The sequence below is a fragment of the Lipophrys pholis genome (genome assembly GCF_963383615.2).
Source record: "Lipophrys pholis genome assembly, chromosome: 19".
Lineage (NCBI taxonomy): Eukaryota > Metazoa > Chordata > Actinopteri > Blenniiformes > Blenniidae > Lipophrys > Lipophrys pholis.
In genome coordinates this window covers 4,686,941-4,709,447 of record NC_137647.1, presented here as the reverse complement: position 1 = coordinate 4,709,447, position 22,507 = coordinate 4,686,941, and the positions used below count along the sequence as shown (strand labels likewise).

The window sequence follows — 22,507 nt, the reverse complement described above, 5'->3', positions numbered from 1 at the left end:
TAGTATTCAAACTTTTGTTTCCATGACGAAGCAGTTTAATTATAAGCTCAAACAAGCCTCTATCTCTTGATACCAACTTATATATAGATTTCAAACACGGATTTCAATAGATACTTTTATTTTCAAATGTATGAGGATATTAGAGTTAAAGTGTTTTATTATTAGTTGGGATTCACACCGATGAGGGAATCACAAACCCCAGAAACAATCAGAAACCTCTTCCAGTGCACTTCAGCATCAGAACTCAATAGTCCCAACAATTCAATATAAAGTGTTTCAGCGATCGCTGATGTCGAAGTCCAGCTCGAAGATTTGGAAATATACACTGTTTTGTGCCTGATGTGGAAAGCTTTCCGCTTTGTAGTGTGAACAATGCCTGGCAGCGCAGCGTCGGCGTGTAATGATCTGAACGCGTCCAACTTAAGCAAAAATTCAATACATCTGTGCTTCACCGGGGCGGCCATGATTGGATGAAGGATGATGGAGCCTTCTCCAGAAGCACATTTCACCGTTTTAATAAACTCCGTAATCAAAATCTTTAATTACGCCCTGGTCTTTCCGCGGCTGCTGTTCATCAGCGTCCACAGATCCCTGAATGAAAAACGATGTATTGAGGTTCACGGTCACAGCGCATTTGCAGGCGTCACACTCGTAGTGGCCGTAACGACCGCGGCCGGCGCTGGGGCTTCTGTAATACGTCGCTTACAGACAGAAATAACACGTCCGCGCTAAATAATTGTCCCTTTTCACGACTTGCAACCATCACATAGCCGGAGCCACAGCCGGCACGATGGAAACAGCAGTGTTGTGGCTCTGAGAAACAGAAGGTAAGACACACACACACACACACACACACACACACACACACACACACACACACACACACACACACACACACACACACACACACGCAGACAGACACAAAGTCGCTGGCTGCTTCTCCGCCGACCGGCTTCCGGTCTGTATTTATCTTTGAAACTGCGTCTGAATATGGCGTTGGAGCTGAAAACCAACAGTGTCGTTAACCTTCGCGGGGCGGGGCCTTCCGTGAAAAACTTTCCCCGGACTGCCTGACGCACCGATCAACGCACGCAATCTTAAACTCGGGAGACATATGTGAGGAGACAGTGTCGGGAGTGGGCCAAGGCGGGAACCCCCCCCCTCATTGAAAGGCTCCGGGAAAAGTAAAGCCCCACTACTAATGCAGTGTTGAACGCTTTGCAATCAGACAAATAAAGGGGCAATCTAGCACACAATCAAACTAGAGATTTAGCCTACTCTGCTGCCAACAGCGAGGGACCTCCTCTTTCTGAACAAGGGATGCACTATTGACTACACCCCCCCTCTCTCTTTCTGTCTCTCTCTCTCCAGTCTTCCCTCTCTGCCAGTCTGAAAGGCGTGATGCCAACCTTTTCCACCATTGGGCATGCTGCCCTGCCCTTTATGCAAATGATTTGCCGCCATCCCCGACTCACATCCCCCACCGTCTCACCCTCCACGTCTGTGCACCCACCCACCCCCGCTCGCCCGTCCATATACTCTTTATCTTTATGTGTAAATTAGCCAGGAAACTGAGCTTAAGCTGTAGCCATGAGTTATTAATTATACCGTGCTGGTCTGAGGTCCTGCGAAGCTAAAGCGCTACGCGCACAGCCCGTCGGGCCTGTACTTTGTTTGATGCCCTAAAGCAGGTGAAAGGAAAACCAAAAGAAAAAGAAAAAAACTGCACCTACCACGGGCGAATACTTGACAGAGGTGTGGTTGTATGTGTCTGTACGAGCCCTGATAAAGAAGGACATCTCCTGGCAAAATAAGTGGAATAAAGACAAAAGAACTGGAGGGAGGGCAGGGCAGAGGAAAAAAAAAAAACAAAAAAAAAAAATAACGAAGGAAGAATAGGAGAACAAGAGCAACGATTCCTGCAATTAGTCGCTGCGCTTTCGCATGGCATTAACATTCATTATAGCGCCAGTGAGAAACAGATCTAACAATGGCCGCTGCCGTCGTTAACAACGGCGGCGCAAAGAAAAGTTGGGACAGGTTCGACGTGAAAATCCGCCCGACACAAAGGCCCGTTTTGAAGAGAGGAGAAGCATAATGAGATGTTACTACACATCGAGTGCGACTGAAAGTGTTTGAACATCTGGCTGCTTATTGTTCCGAATGCTGCAAATCGTTTCCATGATAAACAGAACGCGTATGGTGACGGGGTGTTGCATCACGTTATACAGAAACACCACAGTGACTCACCGTGATGCAATTATCATTGTAACCACAGTTGAACAGTGGAAGGATAAAATGGTGTGAAATTACATATTGTTGCCGAGTACAAGTTAAAACGAGGATTGTTGGAAACATTCTATGTAGACGACACCGCGCTGTTGCAGAGGTGACCACTGTTACATGGATTTTGACGTCACACTGCCGCGGATTGAAATGGAAACGACGTGCTGGTTTGAATTCCATTGTAAACATCACTATGATGACGCAAGGCAACACATGAAAACACTGCAAAGTTTAAACTTATCGTCACAGATCAGGATGTACACACCAGCTGGTCGTCAATCAAATGAAAATTACCGTTATTATTGGCTCTTATACGACTAAAATGGTCAAATTGTTTCACATTATTGGCCAACATTACATTATTAATTGGGTCTAGCACCGAGGCCAGCAGAGCACATACAACTGCCATTTCACTGTGGTTAAAAAAATCTAAGGTTTTTATTTACTTATGTACTGAAGTCAAAATTGAGTAGAATGTAATCGTGCAATGCAATCAGTTGGAATGTTCTTTTAATGACATCGTTCTATCCCGGAATATATCAGCAATGACCGTTTTACTTCTTGGTTGATTATAGATGACATCATCGTGTTCCAGAATCTATAAATAGAAATGACATAATTCCATTCCGGAATGTCTTTTTAAAGGTGCCGTGGATGAGGTGAACATGAAATCATTTTGTTCCAGAATGTGTTCAAATTGTCACGGTTTTATTCTGGATTCATCATATACGACATCATTCTGTTCCGGAACGCTTTAATAATGACAATTTTATTCTAGAACGTGCCATTAGTGATGCTATTCTGCCTTGATGGTTATAAATGACTTCATTCTGTTCCGTAGTGTCTTATTAATGACGTCCTTCGTCTTCAGATTGGTTATAAATGACATCATGCAGTGTGAACGACTTCACAGCACTGACGTAAAGCGTTCTGTAGGGAGTTCTATGTAACTCGCATAACGTTGCATGAAAGGTGAGCCGTCAGTAATCACTTCTTGGGAATATTTGAAGCTACGGCTGAATCATAAAACAGACATTTTGATGTAAATGTGAGGAAACAGAGGAGGTGGTTGAGCCCAGCCTTCACTGGCTGACGCCGACGGTTGGCACAGAGGCAGAACAGGCAGGAAAGGTTAACAGACGGGGTGTAAATACAGGAGACGAGGCGGGAATCGAACACAGACGATTTAGGTTGTGGATAAAAATGAAGGTCGTGATAGGAAGAGTGTGTGTGTGTGTGTGTGTGTGTGTGTGTGTGTGTGTGTGTGTGTGTGTGTGTGTGTGTGTGTGTGTGTGTGTGTGTGTGTGTGTGTGTGTGTGTGTGTGTGTGGACAGGGAGGGGGTTAATAAAGCTGAAGGAAGAGCACTGGTAATGCTATTACAGGAGAGCTTCCTCTGAACTCACACACAAACACACACACCACAGGAAAAGGAGCTGCGACCTAAGACAAACACTGCACAACCAGACACACACACACACACACACACACACACACACACACACACACACACACACACACACACACACACACACACACACAGTCTCCTTACACGCCCCGGGAATACCAGGACATGCGGTCTAGTGGGCCGGTTACACCAAAACGTTGCACAAAAAAAAGAAAATAAATAAATAAAAATAAATTCATCAACAAAGTTTTGTTATAAAATCTGAATCTGACGTTTTGCAACCTGAACAAGTTCCCACCGCCTCGTTGCAAAATAGATCCTGATCTCGGTGGTAATCGTTGGATTTTTCTTTCCCTTTTTTTCCCTCCTTTTCAGTTTTTCCACATAAACAAACAAAGACGTCTGAACCAACAAGCTGCAACAGTCTCCGAATATAAACTTTATTTCCCAAAGCCTCCAACACAATGGCTGCTCTAATCTTCCCGAGTGGAGAGACGAATAAACAAAACCAAACAGGTCGGCTGAGGGAGAATTAAGATTTTGACACCCTTTCCTCTTTGTGAGAACGCCACCGCACGCGCGCACACACACAAACACACACACACACCAACACATTCGTTTTGACTGTTGCTATGAGAACTTCCTTTCCCGAATATGTGGAAAATAGTGTCTTTTTTTTAAAGATTTAATGGGACAAATAACGAGAGAAACAAGGCTGCAAATTCCTTTAAATCATGTGAGCATTACAATATTAGGAAAAAACAAAAAGCGTGCAATTATGCCTCAAAATGTGAGATCTCAGATACAATCAGGTGACCCGAGAAAAGACAGACAGGGAAAGGTATTTTTGTGTGTAAAAAGGTTTTCATTCGTCTACCCTAAAATGAGGTTTAATTAGTTCAAGACGACTGTAAAATGAGTTGCATCGACTCTGCAATGTCCTCCGATGTATAATCTCTCTTTAATTCCAGTGTGTTGACTATCATCCTGTTCATTGTGTGTGTCGTTGCTCTGTGTTTTTGTCAGGATGAATTTAATCCTCAATCTATATAAACACATCTCTCAATCTGCACAATTAACACATTCTTTTTAAGTTGTGCATCCACAGAATAGCCACAGATAAGAGTCGGGAATCAAACAATTACGGCATTTAAACTACAAAAATAAAAAACCTCAAATGAAAAGTTATTAAATTAGTCTGTGATGATTTAATCAATTAATGGTCTCGTGCAATTATTAATACTAATAAGACAGATTGTTTCTATGTTGAAACCACTGAACGTATTCAAGCAATGGTTTACAACACACTGCACTGCAGCTGGGAGCAAATGCAAACACACACACACACACACACACACACACTCACACACACACACTCACACTCGAGTACGAGTGTGTGTATTGACAGTACACATTATAAAATACCAAATAATAATAAAACGTGAGTAAATATTGACAGGCTGCTTGAAATTGCGGAATAAAAACATTGTTTTAAATGTGAGATAATAACAATATGTGCAAATGACAGTTACACATCTATTTGTTGATTTCAGATCTACACTTCTGATGAGAGTCATTTTGAATCTGAAACAGTTTGACGTTTTGACGATTTGGCTGAGTCAACATTTGCATAGAAAAACATATACGGAGCCAATAAACCCTTTTCTCACACCAGTGATGGTTGCTGTGATGCACGAATGCTTCATGTTTTATCATTGTCCTTATTTAAGTTCCCGTTAATGAACAGAAGAGCCGCAGTAATTTATCCACGACAGAAAATCTGAATATTATCCTGTATATGGTGTCTTCTTGAGCCATAAAAGGGAACTTATTTAATTAAACTATCATCTTGTGTGTCATATTATATCATATATCATAACGGTATTTTTGAACCGTCCGCGTCAATTTTTTAATAACTTTCAATGATATCAGTCAAATTTACTTTTTTTACGATGCTTCTGTTCCATTATATATATGTATACAAAAAATCCTCTCGCTCTATATTGTAAAAGAATTACATTTATACTGCATCACGATATAGTAACATTGAGTCAAACCGGATACATAAACTGTGATAAATAAGATTTCATCCGTAGTATTAATGGAAGAGTTGAAGCAGTTCTGGAAGCTCACAAAATAATATTTTATCACTTTCCCAGGCAAAAAAAACATTAAATCCCAATATGACACTATATATAGAGGCATTATTCAGCCAACCCCAACTCTGCTATTTTTTCAATTATCACCTGTAACTATTAACCCTTTTCTAATGAAGAATTAGCTTCATTATGACGCATCCATGCATTCATACCTTATGATATTACAATAGTTTGTCTTCTTTTTAGAAAAAAACCTGTGATAATCGCATTTTAATTGTTGTAACAATCGAAGCCGAGCAGTTCTGTCGGTTATAAATTTATATTATACTTGAAAACAGTTGTTAAATTAAGAAAATATGTATTAGAACTATCGTGATATATCACAATATTGATCAAAAACAACTGCAGTTCTTAACTTTTCCACCTGAAATGAGTCTAAAACTACTTAAAATGTGACGCATCTGTAATAAAATAAGGAAATTCCAGTCACTTCATTTCATATTTTCCAAGGCATGAGGCAAAATCTATTCACAAAATCACAATATCAACATAGTATTGATTAAATGATCCAACTCAAACAAAGGAAAACGTTTTTCTGCGTGTTATTGTGCCGTGTACTTCAATCCAACCTCACACAGGCTTCAGATGGAAATTCTGTTTCTCGGCACTGATGAATTCACGACAGCGATAAAATGTTAGAAAAGCATATGAAGACTGATATCGGGAGATTTTCGCACGTAATTAGCTCCCATCAGGGCAAACCGGGCCGCGTTGTAAAATAGAAAGTATTTGTGTGTGTGTGTGTGTGTGTGTGTGTGTGAGTCGGTGCATGTGTGGTGGAAGGAGGGAGCAACATGAATGAGGCCTTTTCTTACAGCAGGGCCCAGATCAGAGCTTCTAACTATGGGATTTGGTGCTGTTGCCTTTCTCCCCCTGGAGGGAGTAATTAGGTTAGGGAGGACAACTGCCGCATTGTTTTAACAGAGGAGGGATTGTGCGGGCCAAAGTCCCACCAGCAACATGCTTCCCTCACAACAAAAAATGCCAAACGGATTCTGCGGCGGCCCGTTGCAACATATACACTCGTCTTTTTTTCCGGGTTTCCTTCATTACGGAGTTTTTCGCCGGGCACCGAGTGCACGCTATGAAATGTCAAATCCAGTCCAACGGTGTCAGATATCCGCCACACTGTCGTTGGGATTCTGGCTCTTTTGTGTGGACTCTTTTCTTTTCTTTTCGGAGTAACTTGCGTCTCCCCTCCCCGGTATCCAGAGGCTTGGCAACGCGCACCGCTCCTAACTAGTATAATATGGTTATGATGCATTTGCATTCCTTCCAATCCCCGAGGAAACACAATACGCCTATATCGTCTGTTTTAATCACGGTCCGCTTCCAAGCGGAGTAAGAGGAGAATACAAACAGCCACGGCCATAAAGAGGCTTTCTCAAATACACTTCAAGTTCGTTTAAATACATCCTCCGCTGATTGATAGAGAGTAAATCAAACAAATCATGCTGGTAGGCAATATGCAGATGACGGCTGCTCTCATTTCTTCTTCTCCTTTCTCTGTCTTATAAGACTCCTGCAAGTATTAAAAAATGAATAAAAAATCTCCACAGTCTGCCTGTAATACACAGTTAACTTGTGGCCCCGGTGAGGATTCAGGTGTGCAGAAGAATGTTGGACTTGAAATGTGACTCTGGTCCTGCAGGAGCCGCCGCTCGCCGCAGGTGGCGGGGATGATTGCGCTTTATTCCAGATGATGACCATAATGAGACCCGTTTTGAGTTTCATTTTTTGGGGAGATTTTCCCCCCTCGAGCAGCGCCGACACGTCAGTCGAGTCGCGGGGGAAAAAAAAACAAAAAAAAAAACGAAACTGTGAGCCACAAAAGGCGGGAACGAGGAGTACATCTCGGTTACAGCGCAGCGCTCTGAGGTTACCTCCACCAGATAGACAGAGGAGAGTTCATACCCCCCCCCCCTCCCCCCCTTCGCCTCGTCACCTCCTTCTCTTTGTGAATTCGTGGAGTGAAAGTTAAATCGGGCCCATCTGTCTTTTATATTTCAGCGGCGACATGAAATCCTCGTCCTGCGCCGAATTTTCCAGTCAAATATACAACTTTCCATGTAACGCACACTAATCCTGAAGCTATTTCTCTGAGCCTAAACAGAGCAGAAAGTTTATACGTGACCCCCCCCCCCCCCCCCCCCGCCTCCACCCCACCACCCCCCCTGCAGAGGAGGCTGCAGCTGTAGTTGGGTTAGTAGTTTCTGGCTGGCGGGGGCCAAAAGGAGAAGCCACAGAGTTGTGTTTGAGTCTAACCCTGAGCCCTGCTTGGCCTCGCTCCTCTCCACTCCACTCTACTCCATTTCTCTCTCTTCGTTTTATACCAACAAAAGTCTATTTGACTCTACTGTACTCGGTGGAGGGCGGGGGGCTGCGACACACACACCGGCTTCCACACAAACAAGAGTCAGTTAATAACACACAAACTCCCGCCCTCGGGCTCTGTTTGCTCACAGCTGCCAGGCCTCCTCGGAGTTCATCCGAGGTAAAGATATGTTATATTATGCAACCGAGTATAGATTTTCCACCCTTGGCCACGCGCCAACTTCCTGCTCCGGAGCGCAGGCTCGAAGCACTTTGTTCCCCGGGGTGACAGCTATTCCTCGCTGGACAGGCCGGCCGAATTAGATACGAGCCCAACGAAACGGAGAGGGAAGGTGGAGCGCCAAGCCGGAGGGAAAGAAGTGGAGGGGGAAAAAAAAAAAAAAAAGAAGGAGGCAAACAAAGTGAGACAGAAGTGAGAAGCACACCGCTCTGTGGAGCCGAGAGACTTGTTTTCTCTAATTGTTTGTCTCCATCTCACAATCCTCCTTCCTTCACTTCTTTTTTTTTTTTTTCTCTTCCTTTCCCCGGCTCTTGAAATCAGGTCACAACTGTTTTCATTACTGTTTGACTTGCGGGTTCATAAGCCTCCGAGCGTCAACGTTCCTCCACCCACCCCCAAGACAGGAAAAGATTTTCCCTCCAACGTTAACCCAATAAATGCCTATTGAGCCCAATGCACAGGCTTGGAAACCTTCTTGCCGGTGAGCCGGCAGGAAAAAGTCCACCTCAAACGCCGATGCTAAGTTTGACTTGTGGACGTAATCACAGTTGGACTCGTATAATCCGAGCCGTTAAAGGGCCGGGCTGAATTACACCCCTGCATGGCCGCTGGATCAACGCGGCCGGGACTATTTTTCGCCGGCGCTCCAGCATGAGGTAATGCCGCGTGATGATGAAAGAAAGCCTCAGGAAATTCGAGTTGCAATCAGCGAGGCCGATCTCTGCCTCCTTATACCCCCCCCCCCCCCCCCCCTCCCTCTCCATCCCCCCATCCCCTGTGCTTAAAGCGAAGCGGTGGAAAGATGACGGACGCCATGACTTCATGGAAAAATCGTCATGTCACTAAATCGTGATTGCTGCCACCGCTGATGAGGTCTTCGTCCTCTGCGTACGAGTAGATTCACCTGTCAGGCCACAGATTAGCTATTCTATGCTTCCTTTTCTTGGCGTCCATTTTGGCCCACCTGGCGTCCTCGAGTCCGACGGCCCCGTTTTCACAACAGCGCCTTCAGGAGAAAATGCTCAACTTTCGTTGCGTCTTTGGGGTACGTTTGCACGACAACGGTACTCGTGAGCACTGGAAACGCAACGGCGCCCCAAGGTGGAACTTTTTGAAAACACGCCAACTCCGTGGAAACGGTTGAAAATGCAACTTTAAGCTGCCACTGCGCACCACTACTGTAGTGAACAGTTCTGCACACGCACTAGTAGATGGACAATAACCAAAATGGCGGCGTCCAGAGTGTCATGACTCGGTAGTTCTATTGTTGACAGTCACCGTATTAATCTAACTTTGTTGTATATGACGTGTACTCGCCATTTTCAATGTTTATAGCGTTACGATATCTGTTGCATGTGTTTATGGTTTCATTACACGAACAACCAACAGCACCCACTAGTGGCTTGACATGCAAACTACATTGTTTTTCTGCTGTTTCCATGGAAGCAGACGTCGCTTTCAAAACGTTGCAGTCTAGACGTGAAACCTTTCAGAAACAAAAACGCAAAAAGAAAGAATGGGAAATATGGTAAAATTTTGACTTATTTCAATGTGTTTTTCTAGTATAAGCTTTAAATACTTGTTCATGTTTTTGATTTCTGTCAACATCTTTATATGCTTTCTATATATATATATATATACACATATATAAAAATCAAGTGGAACATTTTAAAGGGACTAAAATCACCCATATTTGACCCGACCGATCCCTCTATCCCACAGTACAATGTACTATTAGCAAGGAGCCTAAATCCGAGTTACTGTTTGAAAGCTGACACACTATCTGGACTCGACAGGAAGTGACGTGGAAATAACCAAACATGGCTGCTTCACTCATGAATGTAGGTTCAAGGTATATCATAAATGAAACTTCTCCAAAAGTAAGTTCGTTTTTTTCCCCAGTAAATTAACGTTCCCTTGATGTTGAGACCAACAATTTGTCTACATTTGCTCATTTAATGACGACAAGACGAAGTGGAATCCTTTTGGGCCGGCGCGGTGGAGTAGCGGTTCGCACTGTGCAGGGGGCTTCCTCCTGCGACGACGGTTTCCTCCACAGTAAAACTTGGCTGATTCTAACGGGTTACTCTGAATCACGAAACGCTTCTAAGAGCTGAATCTGAACAGAACATCACAAGAGAAAACAGTTCAGGTGGAGCTATTAAATTTACTCTACTCAGAACATTTACGGTATTCGCTGCTGTTCTCACTGAATTTGCTCGACTAAAGCATAAGAAATGTTGACGATAAGTTTCTAATTGGGTTTCGTTTAAGTTAATTGGCTTTTTTGTTGTTGTTTTATATAAAGTTTTAAGTCCTACCTCAAAACTGAAGAAGAAAATGTCAATTTTTTTATTTTTTAATGAATTTCTTAGGAGTTGTGGACACAACACTGACTCAGGCGGAGTGTTAAAAACATGCATAACGCAACAGTAATAGAAGTTGGGGGTATTTGTGGACATTTTACGGTATTTTTCAACAGACGTTTTCATTAAAATTGGTCTTATGTTGGGATTGTAGACTTTTTGGTCATAATATGGACATTTTCACCACGTATCCAACTGCACCACAACAAAGAAAAACTTTAAGGTTAAAACTTGAAAGTTATTAATGTAATATTTTACCACTCGAGAAGTTGGGCTTTATTTAGCCCCTGAACTAAAAGGAGTTTGACACCCTTGGCGTCGTCAACAATCACAGCTCTTTAATGTCACAATTTTCTGGAAAAACTTGAGAAGTAAATATACTAAATTCAACTCCAACCTTGACGGGCCACCTCAGTAGAAATTAATATGGTTATAATATCCACTCCCATGTAATCAGCAGTTTTAAATAACCATTAGTGGGGTTTTAAAAGAGCGTTTGGCAGCGCAGAGCGACTGGAAACTACTTTATCACGGTACACACGGCCTCCTGCTCTAATGTAGTTGTAATGGGTGTGATCCCCCCCCCCCCGACAGAATGCACACCTGTGCTTGCTGTGATTAAGTATGTGCAGGTGTGTGTGTGTGTGTGTGTGTGTGTGTGTGTGTGTGTGTGTGTGTGTGTGTGTGTGTGTGTGTGTGTGTGTGTGTGTGTGTGTGTGTGTTTGAAGAGGCACAATAACTGTAGCGTCTATACAGTCGGAGGGGGAATTCAAACAGAGGTGCGACGGGATGTATGCATGCAGTTTGTGAATGGGGTGTTGGTGGTGGTGGTGGTGGTGGTAGGGGGGGGGTCTGTCTTATTCATGAGACTGTTGTGTGGCCGGCGAGGGAGACGGAAAGTCAAGAGAGGCTGCGGAGAGAAACCCGCAGAGGGAGAAAACGGCGATCAGATTTCATCCAGATTAATCTGGAAGCTTTGTAATGAGGGGGTCTACTGTATATATTTAGCCGGTTGCAGTGAGATGTAGGTCAGACAGGCAGGCAGGACGGGGCCAAACAACATGGCCAGATTGCCCACACTGAAGTGACCTTGAGTGGGACGCCGATGATCCGCGACAACAACCATCCGTCTATTCCTGTTGACCTGTGACGGACTGTTAGAAAGGCCTGCTTCATGCCTCTGACCAGCTCGCAGGAACTTCAGGTTCCCCCAGATCTGCTGCTTCGCACAAAACAGGAAGGGGGTGGGTGGGGTGGTGGTGGTGAGGGGGGGTGGGGGATCGTCTTGGGAAATTTGATATCATGCAGCTTTTGTCTTCTTTTACCGAAACATTACGTGTTGATTAAAAGGAAGAAGGAAAAAAAAAAAGAGCACAGAATGAATTACTGTCAACGTTCGCTCGGCGTGTTGACACTGGCAGCCGTTCAAATTTGCTCAGCGCAAGAACAAAGCACGCTCAGAAACATTTCTCAGTCTGTCCTCTGCGCCTCGAAACAAAGCTAACCAAACAGTGCGGCGCGTACGACATTTTTCATCGCGCAATCTGCAAAACGCCGCTTCATTGACTGGGATCCTTCACGGCGGCGACAGTTGGGGCTACTGGACTCCTTATCGTGGCTTTTTTTTTTTTTGAGGGGGGGGGCTTACCGGGGGGTTTAATTCAACGATACACGATTCCTGAACGACGGCAATCAAGAAGTCGGCGCGTAACAGAAAGCATCAGATGCCCTGTTTTTGTTCAAAGCCTCTCAACCACACATGACTGTGGTTTGCTTGTTCTGTCGTTTTGAGCCCGGCTGTGCTCATCCCTTCTTTTGTGCGCCACCTTAAGTCTGAATAAAACCCGGATTCTCAAAGCAAAGAGTCGTCAGACATTTCAAACTTGATGGGATGTTGGTGGTGGTGGTGGTGGTGGTGGGGGGGGGGATCTGGAAGTTTTCCGCAACAAAGGCCCAAGTTGCAAATGAGACGGCACTTTGCAGGGGAAAGCTCTCGCCCTTAAAACCCACTCCAGAGGCAGCCAGCTGTGACAGAAGTGGCAGCTGGAGTTTGACACATCGCTCTCGTAGATTCACGATCCATTCAGAGAAACCTGAAGCCCAGGAGGAGGAGGAGGAGGAAGGAGGAGGAGGAGGGTGCTGAAGGAAATGTGTGTCTCGTGGTGTATCTGTATGAACTGCCACACCCTTTCTGCACAAACATGTGTGCCCCACCACAAACACCTTGCCCCCCGATCGACAGCGCTCCCCAAACAGCCACACAATGGCTCCACTGGTATTTAGATTTATGAGTCAAAATCAAAAATGGAAAGAACACGCTGTACTGATGTGTTGAACAAAAAAAGAAAAAAAAAAAAACTCTGCAATGACAGAGCGCTCAAATATTCACCAAACGCATGCATGCATGTCCGTTCCCTGCTCGTGGTTCTCGCTCTGGTAAAGGCACACCGTGTCCCCCTCCCCCCTCCCCCCCTCCCTCCCTCCCTCCCCCCCCTCCCTCCCTCCCTCTTTCCTTTTCTCTGCTCTCACATTGTACACCAAGTATTTTCAGTTCCTCTGTATATTCTAGCTCAATTATGTAATTTAGCACCCGCGTGTGTGTGTGTGTGTGTGTGTGTGTGTGTGTGTGTGTGTGTGTGTGTGTGTGTGTGTGTGTGTGTGTGTGTGTGCGTGTGTGTGCAGTAGCCATGGCAACCGCACAACATATCGGCGACCACAGAACCGCACTGGGGCCGCGGGCACTGCCAGGGTTGTGCCAAAGACTAATCCATGCCAGAGGTGACATGAGCGAAGGAAAAGTGAGGCGGGTGGAGACAACATGACACACACATGCAAGAAATCACACACACACACACACACACACACACACACACACACACACACACACACACACACACACACACACACACACACACACACACACACACACACACACACACACACACACAGATATAGAAGGAGGCAGACATGTGTGTGCGCAGACACACCAGCATATTCCTCTCCCCTCGCTCCTCTCACTCCTCGCCTTCCTTTTAAAACACAAGCGCACACACTGGATATCCTCCCATTCTTCTTGGCTGGAGGATCCCGTGGCAATAGCAGTAGGAATCCATTCTCCACGGATGCTGGGACAGCTGTGCCGATACTGAATGAGACGCCGTTGGTTCTGCCTCCCTCTCTCTGCATGCGGCTCGAGATAAAATAAAAACTACATGCCACTTAAATTCAGAATCTATATCGCGGGCTGCCAAAACGTGCGCGGCTCATCTCGTCTTTGTCTCCCGCCACCAAAGGGATTTCTTCGCAAAAAAAAAAAAAAATTAAGAAATAAATAAAAATTGCCATAAATTTTGCTCCTGCTGACGCACGGTCCTGCCCCCCCCAGTCACCAGCTGACAATAAGCACTGAAAATTTATAACGAAAAGAAAAGACATTAATCACAGAAACCCTCATGTGCTTAGAAATACAATCCTGTACTGAGGCGATGCAGATTTCACCAGTTCGGATCACTTGGAGCAGCTCGTCTCAGGGTGGCGACCTCCGCCAACGCGGGTCACGATTACACATCAACTCCAAAGTGACCAACCAAGAGTGTGACCGGTTGTTTTTTTTTTTTTTCTTCAATAGAAACTGGCCTGAAAGTGGCTGCGTGGCGTAAATGGAACACAGTGTCCCAGGCAGCGACTGACATTCTGACCCGGCGGCGTCCCGCGAAGAGGGGGAAACGCTCCAACACCGGGCCGCCGCTGCCCGTAACGAGTGGCGTGGCCAATCGGGCCCCATCCGATCACGTGCGTGCGAGCACACACACACACACACACAACTCGAGCACAATAAGATCGGCAATAACCGTCAATCACAACCTGCTATGAGTTCATTCTCCCATCCGGGAGCCAAGAGCCGAGAGCTTTTCTGGCCGCCGCGTCACTTTTCCGCCCAAACCTCCACAAGGAGTTAACTTCTCCTCGCCGTCTGGCATCGGCGACCTACGCTACGTAGACGCGAGTATTCATATATACAGTCCACGCAACCGTCCCCCAAACCACAGTGATGTCACAGCAGTCTGAGAAACTCAGTCCAGGATATGAACCTGAACTGGAGGAGCTTTTTAAAGTCGAGCCGACTTTCTGCAAAAAGGTAAAGCAGCAGGGAGACACAGGAAGGCACCGGGAAGAAGAAGAGGAAATAAAAGTAGGGTGTTTGCTCTGCCCTGCACCGACGCGCCTGCATGCATGACTGTAACGCTAAAATAAATAAATTAATTTAAAAACAAATCCATCGTTTTTCGGTGTATTCAGATTCCCGTCCCCCTATTTTTATTATTATTATTTTTTTAATCCTCCCAACAGCTGTTCCAACTCATTTTTCCAGGCCATGAGAAGAGACAGCAGGTTTGGAGGGTTGGGTGGGTTTCCAAAATACGAGCGCAAACGTAAAAGCTTCAGAATTCTGATTTTCGCGACGTTGATTTAATCAGATTTTCACACGTTAAAAAAAAACCCAAAAACAAACTAAGTGGCTCATGCGTTTCGCCCCCGTTCCACTGTGAAGGTTGTTTTCCTCTGACGAGGAAAGAGAAATATAAAGTCTTCTCAGAGGACAAAGGAGGAGAGGACAACAGAAAAAGAAAAAAAAAAAGAGGTTAAATCATTGTGAAGTACTCTGAAACAACGTGTCCGACAATTGCCATGCAATAAAAAACTAATATGAGACTCGTGTCGTGGGAGAACACAAACGTTCCAGGTGATTAAATCTGATTTGGGTTGCTGGTTCGAGTCCCGCTGTGGACACACTTCCCTCCCGTTGAGCACGAGATCAGGACTTTGTTTTAAACCGCGGGCTAAATGTATTATTTCTTTTTAGAAGTTACGTCTTTCTCTCTTTTTTTCCCCCTCATAACAAAACGAAACAACCCGATATTTAAAATCTGCCAGTTTTGCCAGAAAAAAAAGAATAAAAAAAAAAGTCACCTCTGGTCGGATTAAACTGTTCCAACATACATTAGGAGGGAAAAGAAAACTACTTTTCACTGTGTGTGTGTGTGCAAATCATTAAAGTACGGCTCTCCGCTCTTCCCTGAATATAAATCCAGCTGCAGAGTCGTTTTGCTGCAGGAGTGGCACAAAAAAACCAAAAACATTTCTATCAAGATGGATTATTTAAAAAAAAAAAAAGTTTTTTAAATAAATAAATAAGAAAACACAAACACCTGATGCTGAATAAATAGGGACTAAACAGGACTTACCACTAAGGCATTGTTTAGAAGGTGAGTAGGGTAATACTTTAGTGTTGAGAGGGTGTTAAGAGGCGAGGAGGAGCAGGGGTCAGCGTCCAGGCGGGCAGAGGGAGGGGGGTGGGAGGGCAGAGGGAAGCAATCAGTTAAAACAGTCTGAGATGACAACATTCGATGAGCTGCATCAAGATTTGAACACATCAATCAATGAGATGACACCAAAATAAATCAAAGAAAGAAAGAAATGATGGGATTTGTGGATTAATGGAGCGCGCACTTTTTTGGAAAGGGGGTGGGGGGGTGGGGGGGGCGGCAAAATCTATATACGTCTTAATGATGAGTTATGCCTAGAGGTTGTTTCTTTTTTTTATTTTTTATTATTATAACCCAAAGTGGAGTGGAAGTCACACAGCAAACACACACTCCACTCCCGGCACGCTGCTGCTGCTGCTGCTGCTGCTGCTGCTGCTGCGCGAGGCGTTTTATCAGATAATCATTCATCCCATTGTTTACAATTGTTGCCACATCCGAGGTCCAAGCTCCATTTTTTAATTATTAACAGCAATTAAATAAACAAAATGTGCCTACCCGTCTGCAGACGGAGCTGCAAGGAAAAACCCTGCGTGTGTGTGTGTGTGTGTGGGAGAGAGAGAGAGAGAGAGAGAGAGAGAGAGAGAAAGAGAGAGAGAGAGAGAGAAGAGGAAGAGAGTGGACATTTCTTACAATATGCAGAGAAAAGGCAGTAGGATCAGTCATTTGTTTCCATGCAGCGCTGCGCCGCCGCCGCCGCCGACACACTGCAGGTTGCACATCATGTGCAACATGTGCACTGCATTACTCTGCACGAGCTTCTGCCGCCACTGACTTCCAATTAAAAGGGGGGAAATTTATGGAGCTAAATAAAAAGGTTCATTTTGTCCAGAGATCATCTGCAGTGGAAGACTTGTTTTCATCAATTGAGACATAAAGTCATCTTATAGGGAAAAGGCCTATGAGGTTAAATCCACTTGGAAACTTTTTTTCTGAGGCTTACAAATTAATAAAGCCAAAAACATGGCGATAATAGCAATTCCGATTTAATATTTGTCCATGAATAGTGAGATATGTGCTGCTTTCACAGTTTGTCCCAGTGAGTCTGGTGGAGTATGACCTTGTCATGGTCACTGCAGCTGATTTAACTATAAAAAAGAATAAATGACAAAGTGCTTGAAGACATAATGGTGCAAAGATTCAATGCTGAAGTCAAGTTTAGAGGTTTTCTATAATATAACAGTGGAGTGTGGAGCAACACTTTAAAAGAATTTCCCTCAGGAATTAATTAAATATTTCTATTCTATACTCAAAATAGTAAATTGCGAGTCATTTCGGTCAATATTTATGCTTTCAAATTGATTGATTTTTCTTTACTATCGATAAATCAAGACAGCAAATAGTCATTCACATGAAATATTCTTTGACTTTTTATTTTCCCACTATCCTAGAGGCCTGTAAAGGGTTAAAGCTGGAAAAAAAATTGTTTAGTGTTTTACTTAATGTAGGTTAAAACGTTGAGATCTAAATAAAGTATATAAATCGAGCCTGAAAGAGCCAGATAATATGAAGAAAACCCTAAAAAGACAAATGTTACGTTTGTAAAACTTCCTTGTTTGGCAATAATCAGCCAGAATTCAGTTCATCCAACTTCTTTCTCGTGTTATTCCATCAGCCTCACGTGAACTTATTGAGTTGAAAGAGTTTAAAAATGCTTGGTGAGCTCAGAAAAGTCACAACTATTCTAAGTTGAACCACCTTGCCCTGTTTTCCTTTCCACTGTACATAAAGAAAATGTAAATCTGCAGGCAATATGTGCGAAGCGTGTAATCCTGTTTAGCCAATCTGTTTCTATTCCCCTCTCCGTCACTAACTCCGCTTCACCCCTCCGACTTTGAAAAGTCAACACACTAAGTATCCTTTAATGGCCGCTTCAATAAAACGAAGAATTACAGGAGGGAAAATCATTAAAAAAAATAAAATAATAAAAAATACAATTCTCCTCTCTCTTTCTGGTGCGGACGAGAGGCCGGCGTTATGATCCACTAATGTTTCCAAATGGAAAGCAGACATGGCCTGAGCCCAGAGCATCCTCCCGGCCTCGACGCAGGCCGCACGGCGTGGCGGGAGGGAAGCACCCTTTTAATAAAACCACTGTAAAAATCAGGAATGAATTACGCATCAAACGGGCGGCCCTGGCAGTCCGCTGTCAGACGAAGCCAGTGAGGGATAAACAAGTCTGCTTTATAGGAGCCGAGACTTCCAGCAGCTGTATAACAAACTGGGGGGGGGGGGGGGGGGGGGGGGGGGGGGGGGGGGTCAGTGCCAGCGCGGCGGCTGCCTACATGAAGAAAATACCTGGGAATGAAAATATAGAATAAAAGCCTGAAGATAGAAACAAGCTCCTGCAGTGACACGTCTAAACTGTCACATTCACTCTTATTTAAAGTGGGATTTTAATCCAACGTGTGACACTTGAACATGACTGACGCAACATGGCGGATGAGCAGAGGTTTTTCCAGTTCACTGCTTCTCACTGGTGCAACTCGCAGGTAAAGATTTAGGATCAGAGGTGGAGTTTCGCTGCAAAGAAGTACCATTAGTGTGACATAAAAATGTCGCATGGATTTTATAAAAGGTCAAAACTGACTTGAAATAGAAAATATAAGACGTCTAAAAGTGATTCAAGCGTGGAGAAAGACTTACACACACACATATATATACATAAATATATGTATATATATATACATATATTTATTTTTTTAACACCGATTGTACAAACTGCAAAAAAAATTGAGAATTTTGAAGCTGTAACAAACAGCACCAAATAGAAAAAGAAAATCGTTGAAAATAAAAAAAATACACACAAAGTGCAAATTTATGTAAAAATTCCACTTCAAAAGTACAAAATTACTATCAGATTATGACGCTTGGATTAAGTTCATAGTGAGAAAGAGGATTTATAATCCCTCCATCTGAGCTCAACCTGCACACTGCACAAGAACACACGTGTTGCGTTCAAGTACAAAAACTTCAGTCAGAAAGACAAAAAAAAAAAGTTCGGCGGAGACACGCGCGGGACGACGGGGAAGTGCGCACGCGCGCACGCGCACAAATGTACGCACATGCCAAGCGCTCACTTTCTTTTTTTTTTTAAAACATGAAAACAGCCCAAAAGGCGTGTGTACGTACACACACACACACACACACACACACACACACACACACACACACACACACACTCACTGAACTACAGAAGAAGAAGAAGAATGAAAAAAAGCCTCAACAGTCATGGATCCAAACTCCCGCTCCTCACGTCGCGTCCCGCTTCCTGTCATGATTCCTTCCTTAAACTTTAAAGAAATTATGAAATACATTTCGGGAGAGGAGCGCCATTTTCTCTTGGAAAGGGGGGAAAAAAAAAAAAAAAAAAAGTGCGAAGGGAAGAAGCGCACGAACTTTGAAAAACGCGCACCACGCGCAAAAAAAAAGAAAAAAAGAAACGCGCACCGAGACGCGCAACGAGCGGCGGAGAGTTGGAGCGAAAGTTTCACGGGAGACATTAAAAAAAAAAAAAGATACGGGAATTAAAAACACGGAGGACAGACAGCAACAGAGAGAGAAGCAGCGAGGTAAAAAAAAAAAAAAAAAGACAAGACCCGGCGTCCACAAACTGTAATCTAGCCAAACAATGAAGGAAGAGGAGAGGATTTACCTGTGTCAAGCAGTACGGGGAGTACATGGTTACTTTTAGAGAGGCGGAATGGAGAGCTTATTTAAGTTGGATGGAAGCTCGGTGTGGTGCTGCATTGCAATCGCTCGCCGTCCTGTTTCTCTCACTCCATGCTGCTGCAGCTTACAGTAACCCCGCCTAGAAAGTGAAAGCTTGCACAAACTTTCAGGGAAAAAACTTTGTCTCCCTCCCCTCGCCTTCTCTTTTTTTTTTTTTCGTGCAGTTCTCTTTTTTAATCGCGCTTCTTTTTCGTTTTTTTTCCTCCTCCCTCTCTCTCTCTCTCTCTCTCTCTCTCTCTCTCTCTCTCTCTCTCCTACAAATAATGTTTCTTTTAAAAGAAATCAGGTTTGACTGGAGGGAAAAAAGCCATTTTGAAGTTTTTTTGTAGGGATCTGATCCGCTGCACAGCCTGCAGGCTTCCCCATGCAACACTTTTCTTTTTTTTTTTTTTTACATGCCATGGCTTAGTTGCGTTTACTGACCCGTGCATTCCTTGGTATGAGCGTGCATGTTGAAGGTGCGTTTTTTGGAACGTGAACGCATCACGAGTGAACGTCTTTTAACGCGTGGACACTGACATGTCCCCTTCGTGATTATTGATTTTTTTATTTTTTATTTTTTTGCATGAAATGAAGTTACGCAAACTCCGATTTAACCCTAAAAACGCTTTATTATATTGCATAATAAAATCGTGCTTCCAGCTGTGTGGAAAACTTCTCAAACTGCTGCAGTTTTTCTTTCAATCTGGATTCTGCACCTGAAATCGATTTCAAACCAAAGCGCGAGCTAATTGTGGCTGCAAAGTTGTATTTATTGCCTTGTTATGGACAAGCATCAGGGGGCAGATACATGGTCATTTGAATAGACTTTTAACTTGTGCAAACTTGCCTCTGATTTAACTCTAAAGCACTTCATTATAATATACACATGAGCTAAAATAAGCCAGATTTGTACTTTCAGCTGCGTGAAAACGTCTGAAACGGGAGGATCCTCGTGCATTAAATTCAGATTTACCTCACCGTGGCTGTAAAGTTGCATTTTCTGACCTGTTCATCACCTGAACGCGTCACAAGTATACTTTTCTTTTAACGCATGGGCACTGAACACACGAGTTTAGGGTTTTTCTATTGTTGCATTAAATAAACTGACTCCAACCCTAAAAACACTTTATTTTAATGCATCTGCTAAAAGAAGCCGGTTGTGTAGTTTCAGTGAAAGCCTCTGAAACGGGAGGATTCTCATGCATGAAATTCAGATTATATACTTAAAAATCAATTCCAGTGCTTGAAGTCAGTGCACAGAGCTCACGGTGGCTATAAAGCTGCATTTACTGACACGTTGTGGAGATGCATGTTCCAATCGGAGGGCAGAAGGATCATTTGAATCTTAAGCCCTTAAAAAAAAAAAAAAAAAAAAGAATAAGCTTGTGGAAACTTGCCTCTGATTTGGCTATTAAACAAGACGCATGTGGTAAAAGACGTGAATCAGCAGGTGAAGATTTAACTCGCTTATTAAAAACTAAAATTTTGCCTTGTGTCACATAATGAAAATGAAAACACTTCCGCTTATCATTTGATAACCTGAACATGAACGTGGTAATGATGCATGCAAACCGATGTAAACACATTATGAGTATAGTTCCTTTCTTCTGATTTAAAACCTTTTGTTAATACGCTTTCGAGGTGCTGCAGCTCAGGTAATGAGATGATTTCTCTCCCACATTGAAACCTGAAACTTGCCCTGGATTATGGGCTCACGGTTGATTTCAGGTTTTGAAATTGCAGCTGTCAAGTTACATTTACTGACCACATTACCGACATGCATGTAATGATGTACCTCCAACGCCTACACTGGCCAGAGTGCATCATTAGCTTGGATGATTATTATTAACATTATAATTTTTTAAGTAAAACAATCTTGTGCAGACGTGCCGCTGAGTTTAATCCCAAAAGCCTGGTTTGTGTTTCAGCTGTGTGAGAACCTTTGAAAGGCTGCTTGCAGCTCGGCTAATGTGAGGGGTTTTTCTCACGGATTAAAAGCTAAACTTTGCTTAAAATCGTGTGCAGGTGTTCAAATCGTGGCTGTAAAGTTGCGTTCACTGACCCGTAAATTCCATGATCTGACGGCGTGCGTGCGTGTGTGTGTGTGTGTGTGTGTGATAACTCAACATGTACAAACTTGCATCTAATTTGACTCCTAAAACAGTTTATTAGTGATGCATCAGCAATAAAAGAAACAAAGAAACCAGCTTTGTGTTTTCAGGCTGTGCGAAAACTTTTCAAACAATCTGCTGAAGTTCCGCTCTCGAGGAGATTTCTCTCGCCAGTTCAGTTTGCGTCGGGATTATCGAACGCAAAATCGATTATCCGCTTATTGGAGCTGTACAACTGTCTCTGGAATAAACGGTAATCATCCCAGCGAAGATGCGTGGATACTATGGCGTGAAGCATGATTGTTTTTCTTCTTTTGAAATGGAATAAACTTGTCCAAACATGCAGATTTGACACTTCTCACAACGCTGCAGTTCAGCTGAAATGAAAAGCCAAAGTTTGCACTGGATTATATGTTTAAAATCAATTTGAGGCTCCAGTCAATGCATTTGCTTGAAATAATCCAATAGAACATGCATGGACGCTGTCACGATGCAGATTTCTTCACATGACACTCGTAAAATATGCAGATTTGACCCTTCGGAAACACTTTGCTGCAGCTGGGCTACAATCAGAAGCCATATTTTAC

At 43.6% G+C, this 22,507-nt stretch overlaps 1 protein-coding gene across 24 annotated transcripts in view; it reads right to left on the bottom strand.

The window, feature by feature from the left end:
* nfixb (nuclear factor I/Xb) overlaps positions 1 to 22,507 on the bottom strand; it is a 178,599-nt gene that overhangs the window by 137,775 nt on the left and 18,317 nt on the right. For 9 of the 24 annotated variants that reach the window (XR_013936312.1, XR_013936313.1, XM_080487802.1 and 6 more), the window contains exon 1: positions 19,751 to 20,019. The exons of 6 other annotated variants lie outside the window; for them this stretch is intronic. Coding sequence is in view for 16 of the 18 variants with exons in the window: in XM_080487802.1 (XP_080343928.1) it covers positions 19,751 to 19,777 (27 nt within the window). In the remaining 2 variants the exon portion in view is untranslated. Of the gene's footprint in view, positions 1 to 16,017; positions 16,054 to 19,750; positions 20,020 to 22,507 lie in introns of those variants that run through there. 9 more of the 24 variants (XM_080487809.1, XM_080487818.1, XM_080487801.1 and 6 more) reach the window with 6 other exon arrangements.